Genomic DNA, 25,891 nt, shown 5'->3' with positions numbered 1-25,891 from the left:
GGGTGTCAGAAGTTCTAGAAGAGCTTCTCCCCAACAACAATCGGCCTCCTGAACTCTAGAATACACTATGCTATGAACTGTGAACTGTTTTGGTTACACAAGGAACCTTAGGCTCACTGCAGCAGTATAGGGGTTTAAATGTATTGATTTAAAAAAAAAATGTATCATATTATCTATGCCTTAAAATGCCTGGGATGGGGGTGGGAGGCGGTATAGTGGGAGAATTGGGTGCACACCTGTGGGGGGGGGAGGGGGGGGGGGGGGGCACAGGAAAGGAAAAAGGGGGGGGGGGGGGGGGGAGCTCAAGGAGGCTAGGGTGTTATCTAAAATGGAGAATTGGAGAAGCCATTTAACCAATTCAAGACCAAATCACCATTGAATAAAGTCAGGACTGAACTTTCATCTTAATAGCACATTCTTGATGTCTATGGGATGTGAGAGAAATCTTTTAAAAGACACTTGGACAGGTACATGGATAGGAAAGGTTTAAAGGGATATGAGACAAACACAGGCAGGTGGGTCGAGGGTAGATGGAGCACCTTAGTCGGCGTGGGGAAGTGAAGCCAATTCTGTGTTGTCCCTGTTCTGTGCTGTCTAGCTCTGTGAAAATGGAGCAGTCGGAGGAAATCCATGTGGTCACAGGGAGAACGTGCAAACTCCACACAGGCAGCGCCCGAGGACAGGATCCAGCCAGGGAATCTGACGCTGTGAGGCAGCATCTCTACGAAGTGCGCCATTCTGCTGCTAAACGTTGAAGTGACACATTGTTACTCCTGGTTCCAATTTATCTAATAACTTCTGCCATCCTAATTGCTTGCTGTGTTGGCCTCCAGTGACGTACAGACAAAGGGCACACAGGTCTACATTACTCCACATTGTACACACTGCAGCCGCAGGGAAACTAGTTCCAGTGAAATGAGCCGCTCTGTCTGGCATTCCATTGACCTTCCACAGTGTTTCCATTGTTGAAAGTTAGTTTAGTTTAGAGATACAGCACGGAAACAGGCTCTTCGGCACCCACCAAATCCGCGCTGACCAGCGATCACTGTACACTAGTCCTATCCTACATACTTGGGACAAGTATCTACAGTACATTACTCAATTTCTCATCCTTTTAAAAATACTCTGCTTTTCTGTTTTGTGCCCCAAAGTGGTTAGCTGCATGTTTTATTTAAACACTACATTGCATCTGTCATGTTCTTGCCCACTCACTCCACTTGTCTATTTCCCTCTGGACACATATTACATCCTCCAACTTATTCATGGTCCCCCCTGGTTTTCTATCATCGTGCAAAGTCACAACTATGATCCTCTCAGCCACGTCATTGATATAGATCGTGGATAGTTGGGAGCTGAGGACAGATAGGTCGGTGTGTGGGAAGTTGGAAGCAGAGGCCATCTCGAGCTTCCCTGTCCTTTTGACCTGCCTGCCCACTCGCACTCCTACATATCTGTCCTTGGCCTTCTCCTTTGCTGTAGAAAGGCCAAGCACAAATTAACTGAAGAGTACATATATATTTAAGATAATTGTCAAAGGAATCTCAGGGGACAAGGACTGTTTTTAAGCAGAGTTGTCGTGATCTGCAAAAATGGCGGAAGTAGATTTCACTGTCAAATATTGGATAAATACAAAGGCGATACTTGAAGGGTAAGAAGGAAAAACTAATTTGAAAGATTTCTGAAAGCAGCATCACCTGATTAGTTTACTCCTATGTCAAAGGATTTTACAATGCTATTCTTCAACGTCAGTTCATTTCTTAAGTTCTCAAAGACTAACCACCATCGACAGATCTCGTTTAGAGTACGATGGAATGTCTACCACATCACATATGGAGATTTAGTGGATCAGTAGAGTGGGCACAGTGGATCAGTGGTAGAGTTGCTGCCTTACAGGTTCGATCCTGACTGCAAGTGCTGTCTGTAAGGAGTTTGTATGTTCTCCCCCGTGACCACGTGGGTTTACTCTGGGTGCTCCGGTTGCCTCCCACTCTCCAACGACATGCAGGTTTGAAGGGTAATTGGCTTCTGTAAATTGTCCCAAGTGTGTAGGATAGTACTAGTGTATAGCAATCACTGGTCAATGCGGACTAGGTGGGCCAAAGGGCCTGTTTCCTTGCTGTATCTCTAAACTAATCTAAACTAAATTTCAACAATGGAAACACTGAAGAAGGTCAATGGAATGCCAGGCAGAGCTGCAAATTTCACTGGAACCAGTTTCCCTGTGGCTGCAGTGTGTACAATTGAATGTACAATCACTGTGTAGCAATGTTATGAGGAACTGCACGTGCACCAAGTTCCTTTCCAAGTCACACTTACAACCTCCATAATCTTTTACTGTCACCTGACCAATTTCCTGGAACTAGCTAAGACGCTTTGTGGAAGTATCGGGTCCCAAGGTAAAATGGAAACAAACTTCAATGATTATGAAAAGCTTAAGGTGAGTAGGATTGTCTACTTTCTGCCCTTTATGGACATCCAGGGAAATTCCAATTTTCTAATCCCTTCTTTGCGATCTACTCGCATGGTCACTATTATAGTAATCATAAAGATTCCTATCAAAGTTAAATACAATTAGGTGAGAATACTTAACAGCCTTAATATGATCTGGACAAGCAATTTGGCTTAGTTTAACTTTCACCTTGAACAATAACTTTGTTGGCCTTGGTCTCATCCAAAGATTTGAGCAAATAATTCATGTTGATACTCTATTGTCTTACTGATGGGGTGTTACACTGTAGTGTATTTTCCATGAAGCATTAAACCAAGACTCTTTCTAATGTCAGGTGTACAAATGTAGGATAGTAGAATAGTAGAATAGTTTCTTTATTGTCATTGTAACATGAACCATGTACAACAAAATTTAAAAATGTCAGCCAGTCAGTGCACCATTCAAACATTTCTAAAAGCTAACGATACATACAAGGTAAAATATTAAAAAAGATAAACAACTAAAATAAATATCATGAAAATAGCCCGCATAAACACCCAACCTTACATCCTTCTGTCGATTTCACAGTGTACCACAGTCCCTTAGTATGTATCGCCCCTGCGTTCCTTGGCGGCTACATTTAGTGCCTTTATAGCAGTGGGGCAAAAACTGTTTTTAAGTCTGTTTGTCCTTGTCCTTGTAGACCTGTACCGTCTGCCTGACGGCAACAGTTCAAACAGGGAGTGTCCGGGGTGGGAAATGTCCTTTATAATATTCTGGGATTTTTTGATGCAGCGGGAACTGTGTAAGTCCTCCAAGGTAAGGAGAGGGCAGCCGACAATCCTCTGGGCGTTGTCAATGGCCCTCTGGAGCGCTTTCCTCTGAGCCGCTGGTGTACCATACGCATATACAGTATTTTAGGATGCTCTCAATGGAGCACCGATAAAAGGACAGCAGCAGTCTCTGATTGATGTTATTCTTCCTGAGCACCCTCAGGAAGTGCAGTCTCTGCTGGACCTTTTTCAGCAGCGCATAGTTGTTCACACTCCACGTCAGGTCCTCCTCAATATGGATTCCCAGGAAGCAGAAATCCGCCACCCTCTCCACACAGTCCCCTCTGATAATTAATGGTACCATGTCCGTTTTATTCTTCCTGAAGTCTATTATTATTATTTCCTTTGTCTTTAAGGTGTTGAGGAGCAGGTTATTTTCTCCACACCACACTGTCAGCTGGAGAGCTAGTGGTGTTTTTCATGGATGAACAGTGCAAGCCTCCATTATTATTTTCTCACCACTCAGCATCATCCAAACAGGCCATTCCTTTTTGTGGATAGTTGACTATGTAAAAAAAATGTCTGCCATTTGTCTAATAATAGTGCCCAAATGGTGACATTTATTTCTATTGGTCACAATAGTATTTCAATGGTCACGGACACTTTTGTAAGTTCAATCATGGTACTTCATTGGTTCAATAGATAAATAAACTCGTTCAAGTCTGAAGAAGTGTTCCAACATGAAACGTCACCTACCCATGATCTCCAGAGATGCCACCCGAGTTATTCCAGCACTGTGTTTCCTTTTGTGTAAACCAGCATCCTACACATTGTGTCTGCTCTACTGCAAAATCTCCTCAAGGTATGCCTACTTTGAAGAAGGGTTTTGACCCGAAACATCACCTATTCCTTTTCCCGAGAGATGTTATCTGACCAGCTGAGTTGACCCAGCATTTTGTGTCTATCTGCAATTCCTTGTTTCTATACTGTACTGGGTGCCAGTTATTGACAAGATTTAGAAAAGAAATACATTTCAAACAAACTCCAGCACCCTGGGTCCTTTTATTGGTTCAAGTTGCCAGTTGTGGAGGGGTGGTGCAAAAAAACAAGATGCTCCTTATTTTACTAGTTCCCTGTCAGATGCAACACTTAACCTTCATTGACCTCATATAAAGTATGTGTGTGTACATGTGCTTAAGACACGACCTTTGAATATTCAAGTCAAGAGTGTTAATATTACTGTAAATAATAATATTAACGAGAAAAAACATCTAGTGAAATTCTGGCACATTCATCAGTTTTCCTCTTTCTTTAAAGATACATCTATAGTAATATAACATAGAGCCAGAATATAATAATATTAACGAGAAAAAAACACCTAGTGAAATTCTTTAAAGAGGAATACTGATGAATGTGCCAGAATTTCACTAGATGTTTTTTCTCGTTCATATTATTATATTCTGGCTGTATGTTATATTACTATAGATATATCTTTAAAGAAAGAGGAAAACTGATGAATGTGCCAGAATTTCACGATGTTTTTTCTCGTTCATATTATTATATTCTGGCTGTATGTTATATTACTATAGATGTATCATAGATAGGAGAAGGGCGATTGAAGTGCATTCAAGGCCTGGATGTCAAGGTTGTCGGGGTGACTTGTTCTGAACCCTTTTCATACCTCTCCTCTGGTTCTCAGTCTGAAGAAGGGTCTCTTCATCCATTCCTTCTCTCCAGAGATGCTGCCTGTCCGGCTGAGTTAGTTTTATTCGAGTGTTATTGGTGCCTGTCCCCGTTGCCTTGGGTAGGGTTTTGCTGGCGCTGGAGGCGAGGCGGTCGCGGAATTGACCCGCGCGCGCTGCCGTCGGTCGGGACGCGGTGGCTGTTGGTCCGGCTCAAGATGGCGTCGTCCGTCAGGGTGCGATGAGCGGCCGGGAGCCGGGGAGCAGCGGCTCTTAACCTTGCCCTTCGCGGCTGAAATAAAGAGGTTTTCCCCGCCCTCCTTTGCCCCATCTACACCCGCAGCGGTCTCTCCTCTCCCCCCCCTCCCCCCGGGGGGGCTGCGGCGCTGAGAGGGGTCGGCGGGGGCCGCAGCATGGCCGGCGTCAGCCTCCTGGAGGAACTGCTGGAGGAAGACCAGGGCGACATGACCGACTGGAACCTGCTCGTGGCTTTCATGAAGAAGCGGCACTCGGAGAAAATCGAGGGCTCCAAGGCGGTCACGCAGAGCTGGCGAATGAAAGACCGGGTAAATTCCGACATTGATTCGAAGATAGACACAAAATGCTGGAGTAACTAACGGGACAGGCAGCATCTCCGGAGAGAAGGAATAGGTGACCTTTCGGGTCGAGACCTTTCTTCAGTTTTGTTTCAAATGTGTACCTGTGCTTTATGTTCGACCGCAAAAGCTGAACACATGCGGATAGGCTTGGGAAGTTTTATGCTGAACACACAAAGTTTGGGGTCGGTTAGCCAACCCCAAACTCTCAGAACAGAGTGAGTTTGGTTGCATTCCGACATTGATTCGTTCCCATTTGATCCTGTGGGTAAGAGCAGATGGCTGCGGCCCACCTGACCTGTTTGAGTTTGCAGCCACACTCACTCACCCTGTCCTGACAGAATTTGGGGCTGGCTAGCTGATCGACCCCCAAACTTTGTGAGTGCAGCATAAAACTTCCCAACCCAATCCACGTGGGTTCAGCTCTTACAGTACAGTATTATACACAGGTACACATTTAAAACAAAACTGAAGAAGTGTCTCCACCTGAAATGTCACCCATTCCTTCTCTCCAAAGATGCTGCCTGTCCCACTGAGTTACTCCATTATTTTGTGTCTCTCTTTGGTGTAAACCAGCATCTGCAGTTCCTTCCAACTCATAATGATTTTGTTTTATTCTTCTCCACCGTTGACTCAATAAAACAGCTTTGTGTTATCAGACTTGCTTGCAAATATTGGTAGAGTAGCTTTAAGATTAGACCTAAACCTTTTGTGTTTTGAACATTGGTTGTAACATTGTTTTGCTGTGATTAAATTGGGTTGTGCTAAGCCTATAGTTTCATTTGAATTTTAACAATTCAGTAATCAAAATATGGAAGAATGAGTCACCTGGGCTTGTATTCGCTGGAATTTAGAAGGATGAGAGTGGATCTTACAGAAACATGCAATTCTTAAAGGATTTGACAGGCTAGATTCAGGAAAAATGTTCCTGATGTTGGGGGAATCCAGAACCAGGGGTCACAGTTTAAGAATAAGGTGTAGGCCATTTCTGACTGAGATGAGGAATAACCCTTTCATCCAGAGAGTTATGAATCTGTGGAATTCTCAGCCACAGAAGATAGTGGAGGCCAATTCACTGGATCTTATTTAGCTCTTTAAGCTACTGGAATTGAGGCATATGAGCAAAAAGCAGGAACGGAGTACTGATTTTAGATGATCAGCTGGTTCAGGGCCGAATGGCCTACTCCTGCACCTATTTTTCATTTTTTCCTATAAATGGGGCATTGCTGTCTTTATCAGAATTATATACTCGGCTGATTATAAGTTCTAAGAAAGTTCCTGTCTACTAATGATTAAATGTGAATCAATTACATTTTTTGAATAGTTTCCGAAGTGTGGTAACTCAATATTGATTTAGTGTAAATAGGTGCTAGATGATTGTTGAGGACCCAATGGGCTGAAATGCCTGTTTCCATGCTGTATCTCCTAGTGGAGAATAGATTGTCCAAAATATGCAGTAATTTGATATAGTTATATTTTTATTGTTAAGTGTGAAATGTTATTTAGAGAATGATTTACCAGCATTTGTGTAAGAAGGAACTGCAGATGCTGGTTTAAACCGAATATAGATGCAAAAAGTTGCAGTAACTCAGAGGGTCAGACAGCATCTCTGGAGAGACCTGAAACGTCACCTATTCCTTCTCTCCAGAGATGCTGATCCAGTCTGACCCACTGAGTTACTCCAGGATATTGTGTCTAGTTACCACTATTCGAGCTTGATTAAGAAATTGAGTTGTAGAAATCTGACAAGGGAGAAATATTAACATTACTTATGATTCTTAAACAGAGCTAACTCTACATATTGTCAGGATTTCAAGTTTTATTTGCAATTTCTAGTAGTTTGTAGTCAAATGCAAACAGTGTGCCAAACTAATTTCCAAACTCCTGGACCTAGGACTCGGCTCTCCCCTCTGCAACAGGATCCTTGAGATCTAGACTGCAATCAGTAAGGATAGGTGACAAAACATCCTCCACAGTAAATCTCAACACCATTTGTGTACTCAACCCTGTGCTATACTCGCAATATACTCACAACTGTGCAGCAAAATTCTGCTCTAACTCCATTTAGAAGTTTGCAGATGCTGTCACTACAGTGCACTGTATCAAGAGTCAAGAGTCAATTTAATTGTCATTTGGACCCCTTGAGGTCCAAACGAAATGCCGTTTCTGCAACCATACATTACAAACAAATAGACCCCAGACACAACATCATTTACATTTTACATAAACATCCACCACATTGCTGTGATGGAAGGCCAAAACAAGATTATCTCTCCACTGCACTCTCCCCCCACCGATGTCAAAGCCAAAGCCCCCGGCTGGTGATGGCAATTGTCCCGCGGCCATTAAAGCCACGCCGGGTGGTGCGAGGTCGCACACCGGGTCTTGGTGTTGGAGCCCCCGGCGTGCGCTCGCAGAGTCCTGCGGCCATTCCAAGCCGCGCAGGGCGGTGATGTTAGGCCCCGCTCCAGGAGCTCTTCAACCCCGCAACTCGGGCGGAGAAGTCGCCGTTGCAGGAGCCCTGAAAAGCGGTCTCCCTCCAGGGACCCGCGGGCTCCCGGTGCCACCATCCGCCAGACCGCAGTTGCAGCCTCCGAATCAGCAGCAGCAGCAGCGCTCCACCACCACTCCACCCGCTCTGGACTCGGCCAGCTCCGCGACGGTGAGGTGAGTCAGCACCAGAGTCCCCGGTCCTCTTCTGTTGGAGGCCGCTCCTCATTGCAGCCCCAACGACAACGGAGACCCGACAAGAAAAGGTCGGGTCTCCCGTGCAGGGAGAGATTTAAAAGTTTCCCCCTCCCTCCCACCCCACCCCCACCCCCCACACACACACACCCCAAAAAAAAAAAAAAAACTACATATAAACATAGACAATGTTTATCATTAACAATGATGAGATGGTGCACAGGGAGGAGATAGTGCTTAGTAACATGGTGTCAAGCCAACTTCCTCTCCCTCAAGGTCAGTAAAAATAAAGAAGCCGTTCATTGACTGAAGAAGCAGGGTGGAGGACACGGCCCAGTCTGCATCCATGGTGCTGAAATGGAGATGGTCTAGAGCTAGCTTCAAGTTCCTCGGCATAAATACCGCTAACAATTTACCACAACCACATAGCTATGGAAGAAAGCACATCAATGCCACTACTTGCTCAGTGGGCTAACTAAATTGGAAATATAGATGCAAAAAGTCTGAAGAAGGGTTTCGGCCCGAAACTTTGCCTATTTCCTTCGCTCCATAGATGCTGCTGCACCCGCTGAGTTTCTCCAGCTTTTTTGTGTACCATTAACTAAATTGGTACCCTGACCTGAAACATCACCTATCCATGTTATCCAGAGATGCCGTCTAACCTACTGAGTTATTTCAGCACTTTGTTTACTTTTTGTAAACCAGTGTCTGCAATTCCTTGGTTCTCCTCTCTTAAGGAAATTGGGCATGACTCCAGTGATTTTTACAATTTCGCCAGAAAATATTGGGGTGCATCACAAGTTATGTTGTACACAGAACATGGAATTGAATGCAATGCCAAGGTTGGACTTGGGTATACAGTACATTGAAAAATCTGCATTGTTAGGTTTTGAAACTTGGAAATATAAATGCAAAAAGTCTGAAGAAGGGTTGGATCTGGTGACGAGCAATTTGTTTTGACGTGGCCCAGTGATGGTCTTGTGAGAATGATTTGATTTTGATATTGGGAAGTGATCTTGGTGCTCTTTCGCCGCGGCCAAACGCCAAACCTGGTGGACTGTGGGGGGGGGGGGGGGGCCTAGGGTGATGGAGGCAGGAGGCCGCAATGAAACGATCCCTGTTCGTCCCACCGAGACCAGAGAAGCCTCAACGGAACAACGAAGCCGGTGATGAAGTTGAGGAGGTGCACGTGAACCTCTGTCGGGAAGGAGTTGCTGGAGTCTGGGTGGACGTAAGGGGTACAGGGTCAAGTGCCCACAGCGCCCTCTATGTGGGCTGCGGGAGGCACCCCCCTCTGGGCACAAAGGTGGACTGGCGAGGAGAGGGATGTCACAATCAAGGATGACCATTTTCACTAAGCTAGGACGTAAGCAAAATATGAGATTGGTATAAACAAGGATCTGCAGTTTCTTGTTATTGGAATATGAGGTGCAGTTCCTCCTGTTTGCATGTGGCCTCACTCTGGTGATGGAGGAGGCCCAGGAGGCTCAATGAAACGATCACTGAGTTTATGCTTGGTCTCACCGATGTAAAAGAAGCCACAACAGGAACACCGAATGCAGTTGATGAAGTTAGAGGAGGTGCACGTGAACCTCTGTCTCAACTGGAAGGACTGCTGGAGTCCCTGGGTGGATGTAAAGGATAAGGTATAGGGACAAGTGTTACAGTGCCCTCTATGATGTTTGGGACAAAGACCCATCATTTATTTATTTGCCTCTGTACTCCACAATTTGAGATTTGTAATAGAAAAAATCACATGTGGTTGAAGTGCACATTGTCAGATTTTATTAAAGGCCATTTTTATACATTTTGGTTTCACCATGTAGAAATTACAGCTGTGTTTATACATAGGTCCGTCCTCCCCCCATTTCAGGGCACCATAATGTTTGGAACACATGGCTTCACAGGTGTTTGTAATTGCTCAGATGGGTTTAATTGCCTCCTTAATGCAGGTATAAGAGAGCTCTCAGCACTGAGCCTTTCCTCCAGTCTTTCCATCACCTTTGGAAACTTTTATTGCTGTTTATCAACATGAGGACCAAAGTTATATAAAATACCAAAGAAATACAAAGGCAACACTGCATGATCCAAACCATTGGTTAGCTGCAAGAAATAGGATGGTCAGGTTACAGTTTGCCAAGAATTGAATTGAATTTCATTTATTGTCATTCAAACAACTTTGAATGAAATTTTATACCATGCAGTCATGACAAAAAAAAGCAACAAAACACACAATTAACACAATTTAACACAAACATCCATCACAGTGAATCTCTAGACACCACCTCACTGTGATGGAAGGCAAAAAGTCTTATCTCTTCCTTGCTTGTTCTCCCGCTGCATCAAGGAGATCAAGGCTCTCGATGTTGAAGCCCCCGCCGGGCGATTTTTAGCTCCACGAACGGGCCGATTCAAACTCCGCGACTCAGGGCGGACGAAGCTGCTGCTGCGGGAGCTCCCGAAAATCGATCACCAACCAGGGACATGCGAGCTCTCTGTTACCGTCCACAGGGCCCGCAGCCGAAGATTCCAAAGTCGGGTCGCAGCCACAGCGCCGCCACAGCCTCCGAAGTCAGCCGGCTCCACGATGATGAGTCCACAGGCTCTGCCCCCAACAAGGTCACGATGCAACCAGTCCGAATGCTCTCTACTGTGCACCTGTAGAAGTTCAAGAGAATCCTCTTTGACATACCGAATCTCTGTAAACTTCTCAGGAAGTAGAGACGCTTCTTTATAATTGCATCAGTGTGCTGGGTCCAGGAAAGATCTTCGGAAATATGCATGCCCAGGAATTTGAAGTTGACCATCTCCACCATTGTCCCATTGATATAAACAGGATTGTGGGTCCTCATCCTTCCCCTTCCAAAGTACACAATCAGTTCCTTGTTTTTACTGATGTTGGGAGCCAGGTTGTTGTGCTGGCATCATTTAGTCAATCGGTCGATCTCACTTCTATACTTCTATACTCCTGATTTCGCCTTGTAGAAGGTGATGACATTCAAGCCCTGCCACGGTTGTCTGACATCCGCATCATCCTCCAGCTTAGAGCAGGTCCCTTTTCGCCTTTTTGATGGCCTTGTCAAGGTCATATCTGGACTTCTTATAGAACTCTGGGTCACCAGACCTGAATGCCCGGGATCTGGTCTTAAGCAGAATGCGTATCTCATGGTTCATCCAAGGCCTCTGGTTAAGAAACACTCGGAAGGTTTTTGTTGGAACACAGTCCTCCACACATTTCCTTATGAAGTCTGTGACTAGTGTGGTGAATTCATTTGGGTCCTTTGCCGAGTCCTTGATCATTACCCAGTCTACAGACTCCAAGCAATCCTGTAGTTGTTCCTCTGCCTCCCTAGACCAGCTCCGTGCAGACCTCGCCTCTGACGGTGCTCTCATCAGTTGCTGCCTGTATACAGGAAGAAGCAGCACTGCTGAATGGTCGGATTTCCCAAAGTGAGGGAAATCACGTGGGATTGCCATGCGATTCTGCTTCCAAGCAGTTGTCTGGGATGAACTAAAGCAGGGATTGGCAAATAGTTAAGGTTGCGTCTTAATCAACTGCAAAGGCATTTTATAAATCTTGTTATTATCTATTCCAGAGCAACCCTGAGCTCCAGAATCAAGTGCTCTAGCATTCCTTATGTTCAATGTTTTAGGATGCAAGCACTGAGATATGTAGACTACGTGTCCCAACATATTTGGGATTGTCTTTATTACTTACGCTTGCATCAAGATAATATCAGAGGAAATTAGGGTGTTATTGAGGGCAGCACGGTGGCGCAGTGGCAGAGTTGCTGCCTTACAGCGCTTGCGGCACCAGGGGACCCGGGTTTGATCCCGACCATGGGTGCAGTCTGTTCGGAGTTTGTGCATTGTTCCCGTCAACGCTTGAGTTTTCTCCGAGATCTTCGGTTTCCTCCCACACTCCAATGACGTAGAGGTTTGTAGGTTAATTGGCTTGGTATAAGTTCCTAGTGTGTGTATAGGACAGTGTTAATGTGCGGGGATCTCTGGTCGGTGTGGACTCAGTGGGCCAAAGGGCCTGTTTCCGCGCTGTATCTGCCGGGATAAACTAAACTAAACATTGACAACTGTTTCTGTGTGTATGTGCCTGTGATGCGGCTACAAGCAAGATGTTTTTATTGTGCTTGTACCTCACCGTACTTGTGCTTGTGACAATGAGTTTGACGTGGCTAATCTGATCAGGTGTTTTTCCTTTGGAGTTGACAGACACTTTCTAGCACAAGGGCAGAATTGGGGCTAATGCACAACGGACTAGTCTAAAGAAGGGTCCTGACCCATCTGTGTTTTCCGGAGGTGCTGCCTGGCCCGCTGTTACTCCAGCATACTCCGGGGGGAGGGGGGGTAATAATATTTTCTCCTAGAATCAGTGAATCACTAAAACAATTATTTTCTCTTCATTGCTAGTCATTTAACTGCTGATTCTTGCTTGTAATAAGGCACCTTTTGACCTTGTTTAACCTGTTGTTTATTAAAATGCAATCTATCTGCTAAGTCCAGGCAACTAATTTGTCGATCTGATGCTGGCGTGACAGTTTGTGTGACCAAATGTAATGAATACACAAGGACTAATACTTTGATATATCTTTGTAACCATCAGTATATGGAATGTGGATTAACTGATGCAATCAATGCTGTCATGTATTTGAAGGTATAGTCAGTCTGAGTGGATATACAAAAGCTTGTTTAAAACAGTTACTATCAGCAGTTAGACCACATACCCTTTTTTTTTTTTTGCTCTGCATCAAATATTTCCAGCGCTCAGCTCTTCTGCAGAACTAACAGCTGACTACCTGCATGTCAGATCAATAACTGATTTCAGGAACAAATTTGAATCCTTGTTTTGGCTTCAACTTAATCACTGGACCATTAGAAGGCATTGCTGATGGTATCGGTTGTGAATGAAAATATAAAGGTTTTCTGTGGATCTTCCATTGGCACTTAACTCTTTTGTCCTCAGTGTGATACATACTTCTAACGTTCTCATAACTCTGATGGTGCAGCGGATATGAGATTGTCATTTAGAAGCAATTGTAAATTGATTCCAAAATTGTCACAGAATAATAGTGGAGGAACAAACACCGTATTTATGAATTGATAGAAACAAGTAATTGCAATTTCAGGTGTATACAAACAGATGGAAAGTTGGAGTAACTCAACGGGCCAGGCAGCATGGCTCTGAGAACATGGATAGCTGACATCGCGGGGAGGGTGGTCCAGGGATGCTGCCTGACCCGCTGAGTTACTCCAGCACTTTGTGTCCTGTTTATGTCGGTCACTGTTTATGTCCAAGGAAGCGCATTTTTTCCCCCTGAGTATTTTCTGCAGTCAGGATTAATGAATCTATTAAGCAATAGTCCCGAGTGCAATAAATTATTTCTGGATTTTGTAAATCCCAATACTATTCATCTCAATGCTTTACCTTCAGTGATTGATGGTGCTTTATCTATCATCTCGCATAGATGGTAGGGTGGCATTAACATCTATCATTAAATAGCAGACCCGTGCAAAGTCTGGCATGTAAAATACAACCGTCATAACCTTGAAAAAATGTTCAAATAACTCAGTTCTTGAGTATAATTTTGAGATTTTATTCTGTTGTATGCAATAAAATACAGAAGAGTATGGCATAGGAATTGGCTCTTTCGCCCATATTACACTAATCTCCTCTTCCTGCAGATGATCCACATCACTTAGCATGCATGTGCCTGTCTAAAAGCCTTTTAAATACCACTATCATATCTGCCTCCATCACTACCCCTGGAAGTGTTTTCCAGGCATCCACCACTTGTGTGTAAAAAAGACTTGCCCTGTACATCTTCCTGCCCTATGCCCCTCCTGACCTTTAAAGCTATACCTTCTCATCCATGATATTTCCACCTTGTGAAAAGGTTTCTGTCTGTTTGCCCTATCTACGCCTCACATTTAATATACGTGTATCAGGGGATTGTGCATATAACAATTGGCTCACGCGACTTGATTGTGGCTGTTTTTTTAATTCAATAAGTCACCAGAACATGTTCCTTTATGATTGGAATTGAGTATTGGTCCTTTGGACTCTGGCAAATGTTAGCATTACACATATTGAGATTTCTGGTGGTTGAAAGGCTTTAGAGTTGAATCACCTGACATATTTCTACATCAGTGCTTTGTAGCATTTGTGCCTGTAATGTAAACTCGGGAAAGAAAATTGGTTTCCTGTTGAAAGTTGCAGAAGCTTGCACTTTGCTGGTTTGATATGGGCACATTTTGAGATTTGACATTGGAATGGAGAATGCCATTGGGTTCAGATTTAAATTAACAGAATCTAATGCATACTGTTAAATCAACTGGAAAAAGTAGTTTATCCTTCCCCTAATAAAAAAAACCCACAGTCAGCATTGCAAATGTCACAATTCTATTTGTTTGCAATACTTGTGTGTTCCCTAAAAAAACTGCTGACTGCTTGGATGATTTTTTTTCTTTACATTGACAGCTCTGAAAATCTTAGATGCTCATGCACACAACTTTTGGATATAACACATTTATACTGTGAAATAATTTTGTTTTAATAAACATTGTAATTTCTGGAAAAAATAAGTTCCAGTACATCTTTATAACCTAACTAGACTAAGTGGGACCCGTTGCGTCCCATGTTCACACAGGTGGGCTGGTCTCCCAACGCAATATTCCACCAATTCCAATATTGGTAGCCAGTGTGGGGGGGGAGAGGGGGGGGGGGGTCTTGAGTGCAAGTATGGATGTTGTGGGCCGAAGGGACTGGTTTCCAGAAGGCTCTTATGGACATTGTGGGTTGAATTGATTCTTGGGCTGGCAGCTCAGGCCTGGTAGGCTGGCAGCTCAGTCACTCGGGCCTGGTGGGCTGGTAGCTCACTCACTCGGGGCTGGTGGGCTGGCAGGTCAGTCACTCAGGGCTGGTGAGCAGGCAGTTCACTCACAGCTATTCCTTGTAATTCCATTTCAAGCAGAGTGCAGGCCACCAAATTCGGTTTTGTAGCATTTCAAGCAGAGTGCAGGCCACCAAATTGCAAAATAACTCATTACATTGTCATTAAGGGCTAACAAATAATTTATTACAAGTACATTGCAGACTCGCAGTTCAGTTGATTTACAGCTTAAAATCAGTTGTGGACTCTACCTCATGATCTTCCAGAGTGACTCACGTCCAGGCATCCGTGTTTTATAGTCCGGCCCCGACTGAGTAAGATGGCCAAAAATCATAGCAATATATGGTAGCGTTTTTCTAAAAATCAATATACAGCGTGGACTGGAAGTGGTCAAGATGAGACTTTTAGTTATATAGATTTTGTGAGCACTTGGAATAATGAAGTTCACAATCATTTTAAATGTTGACAAAAATGGTTGTTTTTTGTCAACCATTTGTCTAAGTGAACACACTAAAAAATTTGGTATTTACATGACACATTTTGATTCTTCAAAATTCAATCACATAAAGGCGACAATAATTTGTGTAGGAAGGAACTGAAGATGCTAGTTTACACCGAAGATAGACACAAAATGCTGGAGTAATTCAGTGGTCAGGCAGCATCTCTGGAGAAAAGGAATAGGTGACATTTTGGTTTGAGACCCTTCAAATCAAAGCCAGCAACAATGATCATGGAAAGGTCCCCTAACTCTCAGTCTGGAGAAGGCTCTCGATCTGAAATGTCACCTATTCCTTTTCTCCAGACAGGCTACAATAATTGTACCCCGTTATACAGGTGCACAACCTTTTATCCGAAGTTCCAAATAACGAAAAGCTCTGAATAGCGGACATTTTTTCGGTCCTTGAAAAAAGGTCCTTGAAGACGTTCACCGAGGGCGGCCCGCAGAGGTGACAGCGGAACCTCCGGTCGGTCCTCGAAGAAAGGGGAATTAAATCCCCATTCATAAAAGAGAAGGTGAGGGTATATTGCGTGGGAGGGTTAATAATTGACAATATGCTGCTGCCTGCCCGCTGAGTTAAAAATGTTCCCACGGTAGACACGATACACAGTGTATCGTGAGTCTTGCGTGGGAACTTTTAAACTCAGCGGGTAGGCAGCAGCAAATTGTCGCTCCCTTCAGTTTCACCCCACCTACACCCCTCTGCTTCCCGGCCATGTGTGTGACCCCTTCCCTCCCCTCTCCAGCTCCCCGCCCATTGCACCGGCGCGGGAGCTTTGCACTGTCTTCACGTCGGAGCCAGTGCCAGTCACCGGAGACGTCAGGACCAACGGGACACCGACCCCCAGGCCCACTGCAAGCACGGAGATCCCAGAGACCCACAGCCAGCAGCAGCCCAGCCCCGCTCCAACTACAGAGGAACACGCTCCCCGTAGGGACAGAAGCTAATGGTGTGCAAAAGTACGTCTTGGTCTTGGGGTTGCGGATGAGGGGGCGCAGCTCGGGCTGTGACGTCTCCGGCCACCCCCCTGTACAGGAGCTGAGACTGGGAACTGTGGGGTTGTTTGCAGTTGCAGAGGGAGGGGGCAAGGGCGGTACAGTTCCCAGTCTCAGCTCCATTCTAGGGGATGACCGGAGACGTCAGGACCAACGGGACACCGACTGCAAGCACGGATATCCCAGAGACTCACAGCCAGCAGCAACTCTAGCCCAGCCCCGCTCCAACTCCAGAGGAACACGGGTTGCGGATGAGGGGGCGCAGCTCGAGTTGTGGGCGAACTGCCACTTGTCGCTGTAGCGGCGCATCGGGGAGCGGGTTCTTGTTGGTCCTGACGTCTCCGGCCATCCCCCTGGACAGGAGCTGAGAGACGTCAGGACCACCAGAAGCCGCTCCCCGATGGGCCGCTACAGCGACAAGTGGCAGTTCGCCCACAGCCCGAGTTGCGCCCCCTCATCGGGACACCGACCCCCAGGCCCACTGCAAGCACGGAGATCCCAGAGACTCACAGCCAGCAACAACTCTAGCCCAGCCCCGCTCCAACTCCAGAGGAACCCGGGTTGCGGATGAGGGGGCGCAGCTCGGGCTGTGGGCGAACTGCCACTTGTCGCCGTAGCGGCCCATCGGGGAGTGGATTCCTCTGGAGTTGGAGGGACAGGGAGACACAGCGGCTTTTGAGAATGGTGGGCAATCACTTCCAAAGTTCTGCCCACACAGTCAGTACACCTCTCCTACACTTGTCTCCCGCACTAAGATCATCTCGCAGAGAATGATCCCAGCCTAACCCTCCCTATTCTCTCCTATTCTGCAAGAAAAAACTACATTGAAGACTCAAACTCGCGATTGAGTAACTGCCGGGATCGAGGCGCAAACTCGCGACCTTGCGGATATGAGCCGAGCACTCTACCACTACGCTAAAAATCTTCCATTCTGAAAGCCGAAAAATTCTGAATTACGAAAAGTGTCTGGTCCCAAGGCTTTCGGATAAAAGGTTGTGCACCTGTACTTCATCTGATTTGCTACTGTTCAGCTTTGAAACTGGACTGAAGTTGTTGACTGTGACAGCCTTTAAGGGCTCTTCATTTACAACGGTGAGGATTTTTAAGGACCTGTCCCACTTTCCCGAGTTACTCACTAACTCTCCCGAGGTTTCCCCTTGATTCGAACTCGGAGAATTACGGTAATAGCCGTTCGTAGGTATTCGGGGCTTTTTTTTAAAAAACTTGTGGACATTTTTCAACGTGTTGAAAAAACGTCCCGACTTACCTGATGCCCCGAGTTCCTACGGCTGGCATTACGAGACGCTGCGAAGCATCGACGGACTCCGACCGCTACCGATATTACCTGACATTCCCCGAGTTCAAATCAAGGGGAAAACTCAGAAGAGTTTGTGAGCAACTCGGGAAAATGGGACAGGGCCTTTATCAGCTGAGATGACTTGGGCAGTGGTCAAATGCAGGAAGGCAGCCTGGCATTATCCTTGCTGAGCTCAGCATACAAAACATGTTACCTATTTATCAATTACCCCCACACTGGAGATTAAAGCTATGATTGTTTTTCTGCTCTATGTAACCCAGTACAGTAGCAAATATTGCAATTGCTTCTGAAACCATTGTTTCAATCGCTTAAACTTAAAAAAAAAAAAGCAACAAGTTTTACATTCTTTAATACGAAGCAAGAGTGTGTAGAAGTTCAATTTCTGGCCTCTATAAAATCAGATGTATTCAGTGGGTAGAGAAATTCATATTTCTATGAATTATTCATTGCCAGGCTGCTTTGCAGTTGTGTGGATTCCTAATTGGAGCTCTCGTGGAGTGCATTACCACAGGTGCCAGGACGAGTTGGGTTTGTCATTTTTAAATAAAATTACTTTCGATTCATTTTGTATTCAAACATCTTCGTTGACATGGGCAGTTCATTTATGAATTTAAACCACATTGCAGTTTACTCTTTTTATTTTGACCATGGAATTCATCCAGAAATGATTCTTTGTTCTGTCCATTGGGTAGACTTGTGCGGGTTAACAGTGGCAGACCTATCAATGGCGAATTACCTGCCCCATGTAAATGTCTGTAGAGGTTATGTCTGAGATAATGAGACTTGGAGGACTTCTATTGATGGGTGCATGGATGGATAGAAATTTCTGCAGAACTGATTTATTATAGCTTCGATTTTTTTTTTTTTTGTAAGGCAGAATAAATATCTAATTACAAAGCTTGATCATAGAATCATAGAAATATACAGCCGAAAATCCAGCTCAATTGGCCCACCTCATCCATGCCGACCAGGGCCGGATTTACCTATAAGCTAGACAAGCTTAAGCTTAGGGCCTCGAGGGGCCTCCGGCCAAGGCAGGACGCCTACCGTTCAACTCTGGGCGGGGCCCCCCCTCTATATCTCTCTCTCTCTCCCCCCCGCTATCCGTGTCCGGGCCGCCGGGCTCCGCTCGCTCCTCACCCGCCGGCACGGCAGGCCGCCTTGCACATGCGCATTGCTGCGGCCTGCACGTCCTCCCCCCTGCACATGTGCACAACCACGGCCAGCACATCATCGGCCGCCCTGCGCATGCGCACTGCAACTGGTCGGCGCTGGGCACTTTCTCCCTCGCTTTGAATTGTGGGAGATTTGGCCGCCATGGCCTCGCCGCCAGCGCTGAAAACCAACGTGGAAGGGGCCTCACAAGTGGAACAGCTTAGGGCCTCTCTTCATCTAAATCCGACCCTGATGCCGACCGCTATGTTCACCTCCATTTGCCCATGTTAGGCCTGTATTCTTCTTTGTTTTTCCTATCCCAGTACCTGTCCAAAATCTTTTTAAATGTTGTAATCGTATCTGCCTCCAATACACTCTTGTCAGGTAATTCCAGATATTCCCCACACTTTGTGTGGAAATAATGACCCTTCAAATCTTTTTTTCTCTCCCACCTTAAACCTATGCCCTCTAGTTCTAGTAGGAAAGAATTGCAGATGCTGGTTTAAATTGAAGGTAGACACAATGCTGGAATAACTCAGCGGGACAGGCAGCATCTCTCCAGAGATTCTGCCTGTCCAGCTGCATTACTCAAGCATTTTGTGTCTACCCTCTAATTCCAGACTCTCCTGCCCCGAGGAAAGAAATTATGACTTTCTATTCCAAATATGCCTATTATAATGTTGATTATAATTTTATATATCCCTATAAGGTCGCCTCTCAGCCTCCAATGTTTGTGGGAATAAACATGGCTTACCCAGTTTCTCCTTATAACTGCAGCCCTCTTCTAGGCAACATCCTGGTGAATCTCTTGCAACTACATCTGTTAAACTGAGTTATTTTGTCAGTCCAATTCAAGAAATCTTGATTCAAACCATTGCTGCTTAAATCAATTCTTTATTCTGACAGCGCTGGATAATTCTTTAAACCTTCCAACACAGAGCTAGAAACTCTGGGGCAAGTCGAAAGAGCTACTGACTGGTACAAAGTTAACACATTATATAGGTATCAGACAATTATGGTACAGAAGGAGTGGCAAACTATTAACCAATCATTATGGTTTACCATACATTTAGCTTATTTGCATTAACCAATCAACTAAATCCTTCATAGTGATTGACAACACGTATAGTCACCTGATTTTCCCTTTTCTGGCCTCTTTAAAACCCTTGCTCCCTCTGTGGTTTTCTTTAACCTCTTTGCTCAAAATAATTTTATTTCAATGAAGTAAAACCACAGAAATATAAAATTAATTATCAGAGGCCACCTCTCAGAATATAAAATACACATCATACAGCAATCACACAATACATACACACAAAACATATTTTTTCACTTTGGAAAATAGTTATTTCTAAAACTTCAGATTTAAACAAAGTCTAATACTTAAAATCCTAATTAAAACACAATACACTTCACAAATAATGTCCCTACAACTACATAATTAAAATAGTTACTTATGGATTAAATATGAGTTTTGCCCCATTCTTACAAAGTGGTATGGACAAGTTATTTCTACAATCCCCAACCACACAAAGGTCACTAATTGTCACACTTGATAAGTTATAATTGCTTCTTACCAAGCTCGGATCTAGTTTCATTCTGAATTACAACCTCCCCCTTCTATCTCTGGACGAAAGGAATGTAAGGCCTCCTCACTAATAGCATTCCACACAGCAAATGGAAGATTATCAAAACAGAGTTACTTTCTCAGTTTAATATAAACATAATAAATCACCCTTGTACAAAGGTCACACAGCCATCACCTATGCCTTATCTCTTGTCTCAACATAAATACATTTAAACAGCACAAACCAGATCACAGACTATTATCTAGCCTTGCTGCCTAAGACCCAACATAAACATCCATAAATCCCCTTTATGGCACACCCGAGCTTAAAGATGTGTCACAAAGAAAGGACAAACGATGCCCATGTACTGAGAAGAAACCTCATCAATAACCTAAACTCTAAACACCAAACTAAACCAAATACAACTTCTGACAGCATTATAGCTGCTTCAAAGCAAACAAAGCTATGCCTATTCAGATCAACATTTCCATGTTATGATAAACCACCTGTACTCCTATGTGTGTGCGTGTGTTCTTTGCACTTTATTTCTTTGTGGAGACATGTATTTCTGAAAACCCCAGCTCCCAAGTCCTCTTTCAACTTAACATAAGTCCCTCACACAAAAGTTACCATCTGAGCAATTCCATTGTATAATATTTCCTCACATCCTTCCTGTGTAGTAAGGAACTGCAGATACTGGTTTACACCAAAGATGGACACAAAGCTGGAGTAACTCAGAGGGTCAGGCAGCATCTCTGGAGATGACGTTTTGGGCCGAGACATTTCTTTAGAGTCAGGGGAGAGGGAAATCAGAGATATGTAAAAGCACATAGAAAAAAATGAATAAAGGGTATGCAAAAGAACAAATCAAAGCCAGCAATGATGATCAAGGAAAGGTGGAGCCCACAATGGTCCATTGTTGGTTGTGGAGAAGGTGACAACGAGTGATACAAACAGTGAAACTTAGCAGGACGACAGCAAAACTAGTGCAATGACTAGGGTGGGGGAGGGACGGAGAGAGAGTGGGAACCTGAGGAGGGTTCAAAAGGTCCCGACCACAGGTGAACGAAGAGGAAGATGACTGAACTTTATTGCCTTCCATCACAGTGCGAAACGTTGATTCCGCTGTGGTGGATGTTTATGTTAAACTCTATTGTGTATTGTGTTCCTTTTATTCGTATGGCTGTATGGTAACTTAAATTTCACCGTACCAATTGGTGCATGTGACAATAAATATGACCTTGAACTTGATCTGATATCCCAATGCGTATAATTGTGTTTGGTTGCAACCCTATGGCAGCTGGAAGAAAGACAGGACCTTGGTTAAGTGGAGTATTAAATTGCTTGAAACAATGTAACCACCATCAAAGTGACATAAGTAAGATTAACAGCAATTTCTCTAGTTAGCGATGCTAAAAGAGCGAGCATGCTATTCATTATTTGGGATGAGTGCTCTCTGAATGCTGGTAGTTGATTTATGTTTAAACAAGCTGCAAACAATGTTTTGATCAGAGATGCTTTGAATTCTGAATTTATTTTGGCCTGCGTATAGATATTGGGAATTAACATTTTGATTTATTTGGTTCCTGGTGCAGATGGAGTAATGACTTAAAAAGCAGACCTGATAATTTTGTAGCCTTTTGGATTTGAGAAGGAAGGTGCTTAAATCACTTAGTTGAAAAACAAATTGCAAATTAATTTTGATGAAAGTTCTCTTTATAGAGGCTGACAGGCTATGTAATTGTATTTGTAATGTAATAACAAGGAACTGCAGATGCTGATTTATACCAAAGATAGTCACAAAATGCTGCAGTAACTCAGCAGGGCAGGCAGCATTCCTGGAGAACATGGACAAGTGACGTTTCGGGTCAGAACCCTTCAGAGGTCTGTAGAAGGGCTCTGACCCGAAACATCACCTATCCATATACTTCTATTTGTTTGTTTGACTATTTAACATTTGAGGCAGTTGTAGATTTTTTTATTAAAGAGCAAATTAAGAGGATCCAAGGCAAGAAAAATTGGACAAAGGCCAATTTCACTGGGGTGAGAATGAATTAACCCCAGGGAAATTGGTGCCAAAAATTGACAGACAAAACTGTATGGACTTTTTATGGAAGAGATGGTTCAGGTGCACAGAGGCACATTCACCAGGGGCCTTTTATTTATTTAAAAAAAAAAGAACAAATAGATCCAGAGCTCTCTGGATGATGGAAAAAAATACAGAGGAAGGGAAAGCAGAAAATAAAGGTTGATTGTGGCTGGGTTGCAGATACCAACGAGAACCAGGCTTATTGTGAAAGAATCGGAGGAAAGTGGACATTAAAAGCAACGAGTCGAAGATCGTGTATGAGAAGATTTAGCTGCCAATATACATTGGAATGTAAAAATGTTCTCTAAACATTTCAAGATTTTCAGATGCCACCAAACGACAGTATTGTTTAGTTTAGAGATACAGCGAGTGAACAGGCCCTTTGGCCCTCCGAGTCCATGTCGACCAGCAATCACCCATACACTAGTTCTATCCTATACACTCGGGACAATTTACAGAAGCCAATTAACCTACAAACCTGCACATGTTTCGAATGTGGGAAGAAACCGGAGCACCGTGAGAAAACCCACGCAGTCACAGCGCGAACGTACAAACGCTGCACAGACAGCACCCGTAGTCAGGATCGAACCCAGGTCTCTGGCGCTGTAAGGTGACAACTCTACCACTGTGCCATCATTCTGAACTGAGGGAATGGTGATGAATTGTAGTAGTGGTTAAATAGGCTGGTGGAATAGGCTGGTGCATGGCAGGGATTTTTAGTGCAGAGAAATGTGAGATGGTGTATTTTGGTATGAAAAATGACAACTTGGAATAAAGGATACTATTCTAATGGTGCAGCGGAAATTTGACCTCGGAGAGGTGAACACATATCAGGGTAAGTTGAGAAAATAGTTAATACAGTATTCACAATGCTGGGTGGTTTAATAGATCATAAAGACAGGTTATTGTGCAGAAACAGCAGTGGAGTGGAACAATTTGTACAGTTCTTTACCTCAGACCCAATACTAATGCGCTGAGCTTTTTGACCATTTCTGGATCTTAAGATTGTGAGCTGATGTTTTAATAGAGGGCCATCTTGGAGTTGTTCCAGCATCCTTATTGGAAAAGCTGAGGGCAAATCAGTGTTTTGAAATCTTAACTGTCCTATGAGATGGACCAGCATTCTGTTTAATTGCAGTCTCCAGGGATGCTCTGTGAATGCTGGGGTTGCTAACATTGCTGCTATGCTATAATAAAAAGCAGAATACTCTAATTGGCAAAGTGTCATTTCTATCTGTTGTGCAAGCACAGCTGTCATAGAGCTATACTTCACGGAAACAGGTCTATCTTGTCCTTGCCAACCATGTTGGCAGACTGGGCTAGCCCTGTCTGCCTACATTTAGCTCGTAGCCCCCTAAACTCTGTCCAAATGTCTTAAAATTTTTTATTGTATCTGTTTCTATAGTTTCCTCTGGCAGCTCATTCCAAATACGGCTTGCTCTCAGTGGGGAAAAAAAAAAGTTGCCCCCGAGGTCACTCTTAAATATCTCCCCTCTCACCTGAGTTTTTTGCAAGGATCTCGGAGTGGGGATTTAAGATTTTTTGTCGGTGCCTAATTTTGTTATAGGTTGGGAGGTGATATTTGCATGTTTTTGTGCATGTATGACTGGCTATTAAGTTGGAATATTGGTGGAAAAGTAATTTCTTGACACCAACATTCACAGTGGTGGCGAGGAGAGGAACAAAATAGTTATGGAAATGAGTTGAAGATGGCCCGAAAGATAAAAGTTTCAAGGAATCTATAATTTCAAAAGCCAGTGCCGACATGTGCCGGGGAAAAAAGCATGCAATATCAATGTTATTAGATATTTGTAATAAATGGATAGTGTAACTTGTCTATTCGCATTTAACTTTCTTTTGCTTGGGAACTGAATCCCTTCCCAGTTTAACTGCAACGTTAAATGCATTTCTATTTTCTATGAAATTTATGTCCGTTGTTTAAAAAGAATATTCTGGATTGTTAGCACAGCTAATAATATCACATCAGAGAAGGGCAGAAAATGCTAGCTTGCCAGTAACAAGTTGTTTTTTTTAAAGCCAAAGAGTATTTAAACATGATTGATGTGAATATTGTTGGTGATTATTTCCATTCCATAGTGAGGCATTTGATCAGTCAAAAGTACAAATCCACACAGATACGATTTCAGCATTACTTGTTCCCAACTAACACAAACCAAAAAATGAATAATGTAATGTTTTAAGATGGCTGCCACACATTGAAGAAGAAATAACACTTTTTAAATCTTGCAATCATTTATTTAAGTGAAGGGTTCAATGGAAGCTTGCAAATTAATTTGTTTATTTGTTTTTTTTAGATGAAAACTGTCAGTGTTGCCTTGGTTCTTTGCCTGAATGTTGGTGTAGATCCCCCTGATGTGGTAAAAACTACCCCCTGTGCTCGATTGGAATGTTGGATAGGTGAGTAACTTCTTGTACCCTTTGGAAGATGTATACTTTAACCAATGTAATAATTTCTCAATGTTGACCATTTGATAATTTCAAATGCATAATTAGTTTGGGGCGGCACAGTGCCGCAGCCGGTGGAACCACTGCCTTAGTGCCAGAGACCCAGGTTCAATCTGAACCTTGGGAGTTGTCCATTCTTCCTGAGACTGCCTGGGTTTCCTCCGATTTCCTCCCTAATTCCGAAGACATGCGGGTTTATAGGTTAATTGTTTTTTGTAAATTGCCCTTGGTGTGAAGAGAGTGGCTGTGAAAGTGGGATAATACAGAACTAGTATGAATAGGTCGATGGTTGGCATGGACTCAGTGGGCTGAAGGGACTGTTTCTAGGCTGTTTCACAGAACTGAACTAAAACAGTTAAGATATATAAATGCTACTAACCTATTTTCTGACTCCTTTGTACAAAAACGCACCCTTGGCCTACAAGCATTAAGGAGCTTCTGCTTTTGTCAGTTGCTAAGTTGTGTCTGGTGATGCAGCGTATCACATTATTGAAGTGTAAAATAGATATCTTAATTACATACTTCAAAGTGTGGAAAGTTTTATAGGAATAATAATCCATGAAACAGATTTTTGCAGATGAATGAATTGCAGTACATCCAACAATCTCCTGGTGTACTGAATTTCAAAACTCAATTAGTGATTTGTCCAGATTTAGTTCAGCACACTGTTCAGACAAAACACTAAGTTGCTTTGCAAAAATATATTGGCTTTTAGAGTCTAGCCTGATGCA

At 43.8% G+C, this 25,891-nt stretch overlaps 1 protein-coding gene across 1 annotated transcript in view; it reads left to right on the top strand.

The window, feature by feature from the left end:
* The first annotated feature begins 5,072 nt into the window (after window positions 1–5,072).
* The window catches only part of rptor (regulatory associated protein of MTOR, complex 1), a 292,378-nt gene continuing 271,559 nt past the window's right edge, over window positions 5,073–25,891 (top strand). Inside the window, exons 1-2 of the mRNA XM_055653834.1 lie at window positions 5,073–5,449; window positions 25,010–25,112. Coding sequence (XP_055509809.1) covers window positions 5,297–5,449; window positions 25,010–25,112 — 256 coding nt within the window. The 5' untranslated portion in view covers window positions 5,073–5,296. The remainder of the gene's footprint in view (window positions 5,450–25,009; window positions 25,113–25,891) is intronic.

The sequence above is a fragment of the Leucoraja erinacea genome, chromosome 23 (genome assembly GCF_028641065.1).
Source record: "Leucoraja erinacea ecotype New England chromosome 23, Leri_hhj_1, whole genome shotgun sequence".
NCBI lineage: Eukaryota > Metazoa > Chordata > Chondrichthyes > Rajiformes > Rajidae > Leucoraja > Leucoraja erinaceus.
This window is presented reverse-complemented; position numbering and strand designations above follow the sequence as displayed.